Source organism: Rhineura floridana, chromosome 1, assembly GCF_030035675.1.
Source record: "Rhineura floridana isolate rRhiFlo1 chromosome 1, rRhiFlo1.hap2, whole genome shotgun sequence".
Taxonomy (NCBI): Eukaryota; Metazoa; Chordata; class Lepidosauria; order Squamata; family Rhineuridae; genus Rhineura; species Rhineura floridana.
Genome location: NC_084480.1, coordinates 266534834 through 266540694, shown reverse-complemented (window position 1 = coordinate 266540694; position 5861 = coordinate 266534834). Strand labels below are relative to the sequence as shown.

Sequence of the window (5861 nt, the reverse complement as noted above, 5' to 3'; positions counted from 1 at the left end):
AAGGCAAGGAAAAGCAAAGCAGGCAGCGGTAAACTTTGAAGTAGCTTATCTGCCTGTCTATCTCGAGCACACGCTTATCCAGCAGATGTTCTACTCTCCCCCCCCCCCGTGTTTCCAACGAATAGACTATCTAACTGGCACGCTGTCCCATTCATATTGCCTTTGGAACTATCCCTATCCCTAAGTTTCCATTGTAATTAATGGGACACACTACGCCCCCCCCAATTTAGCTGTGCGTGTGTGTTGGGTATGCCTGTAAGGACTTTGACTCTGCTGCAGTCACTGAGGCTTCACTTTGGTAAAATAAGGGAAAGGTTCCTTTATTGAATGAAGTACATAATAGATCGGAAAGGGATTTTAGTTCTCACTAGCTAGGTAAACTGGAGGTGCAAAGACCAGACCAATCTTTGCTCTCAGGCTGCAGGTGAGAGATCAAAGGCAGGATGTCTCCCCTCCTGGAGAGACGGAGCAGGAAGGAGAGTTGGCCTGTGTGGCCAGCTTCCCTAAGAGTATCAGTTACAAGAAGGAAGATGAGCCGATGGGCAAAGGACAGGTGCAGCCTGGAGGACTCCTCTCTGTCCCTTCTCAGACGTGGAGCTCTTAACCCGAGGTACGTTCGCACAGTTCCAACAGACGGAGAAATCTGCCGGGTTCGCGTCTCTCACCTTGTCGGGAATTTCTTGCCAGGCTTTGCTAAAATGTTGCCAGTACCTAAAAGGCTGGAAGGGAGAGGCGTGCGCGTTTGTAGAGGTCATCAGCTCGGGACAGCTTGGCTTTTCTGGTCCCCATTCTTCTTCTGAGCTCGGTGACAGGGAGATCTCGCCTTGTTTGAAAGGCGGGCTTCGTTGCCAGCTTCTCTTTCTGAGAAATGCTTCCCCACCGCCTTCAATATGAGATGTTTGTGTGTCCCTTTCCTGCAAAAGAGGAGTGGGCAAAGGGGGCTTTGGAGACGGGATGGCTTGGCTGGCCAATAGACTAACCTTTATGGGGGGGGGAGGAGTGGCACAGTGGTAGGTTCCAGGTTCAATCCCCGTCATCTTCAGGTAGAGCTGGGAAAAACTCAAGTCTGAAATCCTGGAGAGCTGCTGCCCGTCAGTGTAGACAATACTGAGCTAGATGGACCAACGATCTAACTCAGTGTAAGGTAGCTTATATTTTTCTTCCTATAACTTCCCACTGGAAGGCGTTTAGAGGAAGCATTCACCTTCTGTAGATCCTCACTCGAGGAGCCTCTCTGACTTGGTTCAGGTGCAAGCACTTTTCCCCTCTGAGACCAGAGTGGAAAGTTTTTGGCCACCTTGACCTCTGATAGTAAGAGGTGGCGCTTGCTGTTGTCCCCCCCCGTGGGGATCTCTTCATTCAAGGGTTTTTGTCAATGGGAAGAGTGTCCTGCTGGTTCCCCCCCCCCGCCCAGGTCGCGGGCTTTGCTGACGTCACTAACGAGGCGATAAATATCTGTTGATATAATTGGATGTGAGATTCTGGGTTGTGATAGCAGGACGTTGCCCATTGCTGCTCTGAAACGGCCCCCATGATTTATTCAGCAGTGGATCGGGGCACGCAAGCGAGCTGTCAAGAAAGCGTCAGCTTATTAGGCAAGGGCTGCGTGATTCCAGAAGAGGGTCTAACCTATAAAAATCACGCACCCGGGCTCTGATTAGGAAGCCATCTGATCCCAAGAACGGCAGGAGGCGGCTCCAATAGATACGCATCCTGAGAGGAAAAGGGAAGGGAGGACCCGAACGCCGACCGACTCCACCTGTCCGACTGAAACTTCACCGGCATCTCTAAGGTATGGAAAGAGCCAGGTTAGCTACACAGGCACACCCGGCTCTGCCGCGAGGTAGTTGGGGAAAGTCTCTGTGCTATTACAGCCGTCGGTGTGTGTGTGTTGAAACAAAGTCATCCTGGGATAATAATAGGAGGGGCTATTTCAGGGCAACATATAATTCTCTGGAAACAGTCAAGAGGCGTGTACTAGGAAGGAAGGAAGGAAGGAAGGAAGGAAGGAAGGAAGGAAGGAAGGAAGGAAGGAAATTACTTCGGTTGCTCTGAATGTTTGAAACGCTTGGGTGTGGTATGCCAAGGTTTTGATCCTTGATTCAAGTGCCAGCTGCACAGTGCTCTGACCTGTAATCGCCCTGTCCCATAAGCAGCTATCCTGCTCTCTTTCGGTGCCTTTAAAAAGGGGGAGGTCGAGGCAAAGAGGGAGTGCAAACTTTTTCCCCTGTGAGTGCCATCAGGGTTTGATTGGGGTGATTGGGCCGTGGTGGCGATAAACGTACGATCACGCTAGGACAAAGATAGGGCGTGTGGAATGGGGGAATTATGGAAGAAGTTCGGCACCACGGACAGCGATCGACGTGGTGGTCGCCGGTAAGATAGCTGTTCATTGACCCAATGGGCAAAGCCGGTCAGTCCTCGAACAGCATATTATGCCCGTTTCCCTTCCTCTCTTGTTTCTTTTTCAGTTCTGGCCGCTGAACCATGAAGATCCAGCTGCTGGTCTCTACAGGGATCCTGCTGGTGGCTCTCCTGCCCTGCCATGAGTGCAGAGCTCTCAGCAAGAGCGTTCCAGCCTCCGCTGACAGCGCTCTGCAGCAGCCAGATCTTCTCCAAGAGCAGCCCCAGTCGCTGCCCATCTTGCTCCGTGTGGGAGAAGAGTATTTCCTGCGCTTGGGCAACGTCCACAAGAATCCCGCTCCTGCTGCCTCCTCTTTTTCCTCCATCTCCAGCGGCAGTCGCCAGCTCGCGGCGTCCGCGTCCGCCGGCAACTTTTTTCGAGCAGCTGTCCAACAGCTGCAGAATCCCCCAGAGCGTTCGCTAGAGGGCGCCGCCGACCCCTGGGAAAGCGAAGACGACGGCGCCCACCTGGAGGCCACGGAGAAGGAAAAACGCTCCTCCAAGGACTCGCCGATCTCCATAGACCTGACTTTCCATCTCCTTCGACAACTCTTGGAAATGGCCCGAGCGGAGCAGTTGGCTCAGCAGGTGGAAAGCAACAGGAAAATGCTGGAAACCATCGGGAAATGAAGCGCTCTCTGCCCTCCGCCCGCCCCCTACCAAAGAGATCCTCCAGTTCGCACACTGTATTTACACAGATCCCTCGTGCTGTTGCGGCCCCGTCTTCGTTCTTTGAATCGAGAGCTTTATCTACATAGAGCGTCTTCGTGGACGCGCAGCCTAATAGAGCCCTTCAGTAGCATGCCCGGCCTTGTACCCAAGTGTCGTTTGTGATTTGCTGTCCTAACTCCCCCCCTCCCTCACTCACTCCCTCCTCATCAAGGTTAATCCAACATTTTAGGGTGGGGTCCAGCGGCTCAGCCACTGGAACCTGGGCAAATGAGAGAGCCTTGTCTTTTGGGGGTGGGTGGGGGGTAGGGAAGAGGGTCGGGGCGTCCTCCATGTCGAGCTTTTTAGGAGCCACTCCCTTCCTTCCTTCCTTCCTTCTTTGTAAACGTTTCCACAAATAAAACATCTTTTCAGCGCTCGGTCAATTTCGTTGTGTAAGAGAACGTTTAATATTTATATTTTTAATAAAAGCTGCAATGGAACAACGGCTTCCCACACTTCCTTGCCTGCCGGTCTGAGAGGGTTGGAGACGCTTCGTTGGGGAATGGATATGGAAAATGGAGTTAGAGATCCAGAGACAGGGCCCGCCCGGGCGAGGCAAAATGGAACCACGTGCAGTCAGTCAATATATGACTTGTCCATAGGAAAGAGAGAGTGCACCGCCCTGGAATCTTTTGACGAAGGGAGGTTTAGAAAGGCGGGTGTGGAAATGTTCTGGGGGTTCAGCACTTCCAATGCTACGTTTGAGTCGGGATTGACTAGGAAATCAGCTCCAGATCAGCCACGGCACGCCTGATGGTAAACAGAGAGTGCCTCTGGGCGTGTACAGAGGGCATTTGTCACTACCCACTAGCTGAACCTCACATATCTAAGATTAAAGAGCCAAAGTTGACTCCTTGCCATGGTTGAGACCCTGGGGCATCTCTCATTTTAGGACAGCCTCAGCCAGCATGGCCAGCGGTCAAGGATGATGGGAGTTGTAGTCCAGCAACAACTGGAGGGCACCATGTTGGCTATCCCCGGTCTAGACTTCTTGGTTTGTCCTACAAATTCTGGAGAGCCAGAGTGTAGCCACCCTTGTTTTAGAAACATCAGCAAAGACGCTCATGTTAACGCTCAGTCCTTGTATTCTTCTTGGCCAGAAACAGAAACATTTCCTTACAACCCAGTTCAGTTAACGTTTACACGCAAGTAAGATCTGCTGATTTCGGTAGGATTTACTCCCAGAGTACTGTTCGTAAGATTGCAGCCATTGCCTGTTTTTGTGACCGCGGCGTGGGTAGGTTTATAGAGAATTTAAAAATCCATCCGTGTTGTATAGGAGGTGGGTGTTTCACTGACCCGTCAACATTTCCGTTAGAAAGCCAGCTAATGAAGCAGGAGGAGTCCAAAGAAAACGATTTCCAGCTGATTTTCCCCCTTTAAACTACAACTCCTCACCCTTCCTCCACTTCCTCGTCGTTACAGGAACGACAGTGATATTGACATAGCTTCATTTACACCCAGATCTGATATATATATTTAAATATTTCCCCCCTCAAAAAAAGATCCGTTCCGATTTATCATACTGTCACACAAACACTTTCCATCTTCCATCTTTGCTTTGTGTTTCAATCCTTATGTAAAAATCGGTTCCATTTCATTAAAATTTAGCTTACCACATTTTGGAGTTTTGAGAGAGAGAGAGAGAGAGAGAGAGAGAGAGAGAGAGAGAGAGAGAGAGAGAGAGAGAGACTGTCTAGGATAAATTAGTTTTAAAGAAAAGGCTTTGCAGAATTGAGATTGGCCCAACTTGGTGAATGGGGGTCTGTTCCTGATAAATCTTTAAATGGAGATAAATGGATATGACGTAGATTTTTGAATGAGTTATTAGCCCCCCCCAAGACCTCCGCGAACTTTGTCCCACAGTTTAGGCAACTGAGAGGCCGGTCAAGATCCATATATCTTCAAACCCACTTTAAGAAGAGAACTCCCGCCGCCATTTCTGCGCGTGGAGAGCATCATCAACCTCTGTTGGTGACTTATGAACTCAAAGGGTGGTTGCTGTTTCGGATTAACCCCCCCTGAATTAATGGATGCCACTCTGCAACGCTCCCTGACGCAGTCCTTAGCGATCTTTGGTGGTCTCACGATAAGCCTATGAGAAACACAACACCCCCCATCCATTCCATCATCTGAGCCAGTGTGGTCCTCTGGTTAAAGAAATGGACATGAACTACGGAAAGCCATGTTCAAATCCCCACCCAGCCACGAAGTTTATTGGGTGACTTTGAGCCGGCGGTATTTCTCAGCTTAACCTACCTCATCGGGTTGTTGTGAGGCTAAAATGGTGGGGGAAGAACCACGTCCTTGCCTTGAGCGCCCCAGAAGCGGGATAAAAGTGAGTAAAACCAAACAATGGCAAGAACAAACACCCCTGCGGCGTCTGTGACTGACCACTCGGCATTCTTGTGCCAGGCAGGCAGGCAGGCAGGCAGGCAAACGGGGCGTCAAAATAGACGAGAAAAGAGATCGGTTGTGTCCAGCAGACACGCAGCAAGGTTTTAAGCCGAAAATCTCTCTGCACCAGCGAGATGTTTTTGTTTTTCTCTTGTGGGGTATCAGTTTACTTTACAAACTCTGCCCAAGAGCAGTTGCCTTGACCCTGGAAGGGGCAACCAAGACTTGCAATTCACATGAGTTGTAGTATTTCAGCCAGAGTTAGAATCAGGAGTCTACACAGGGAGGGAGTGAAGAAAACGGGAGAGGGATGCCTACAGGCTGACCCGAATAGATACAGATCTTCTATC

The 5861-nt window shown here is 50.4% G+C and overlaps 1 protein-coding gene across 2 annotated transcripts; it reads left to right on the top strand.

Annotated features, from left to right (window-relative positions):
• The first annotated feature begins 1732 nt into the window (after window positions 1-1732).
• CRH (corticotropin releasing hormone) lies at window positions 1733-3343 on the top strand. Of its 2 annotated transcripts, none has more exons than XM_061603187.1 (2): window positions 1733-1792; window positions 2472-3343. In XM_061603187.1, exon 2 carries the CDS (start codon window positions 2488-2490, stop codon window positions 3031-3033), a length of 546 nt encoding a protein of 181 aa, XP_061459171.1. In that variant the 5' UTR covers window positions 1733-1792; window positions 2472-2487; the 3' UTR covers window positions 3034-3343. The 2 variants fall into 2 exon arrangements, with proteins under 2 accessions (XP_061459171.1, XP_061459080.1); XM_061603096.1 differs by lacking the exon at window positions 1733-1792 and adding an exon at window positions 2242-2376.
• Window positions 3344-5861: the final 2518 nt, after the last annotated feature.

Coding starts and splice junctions, on each gene's coding strand:
- CRH (XM_061603187.1), top strand. CDS start 2,488: ATGAAGATCCAGCTGCTGGTCTCTACAGGGATCCTGCTGGTGGCTCTC.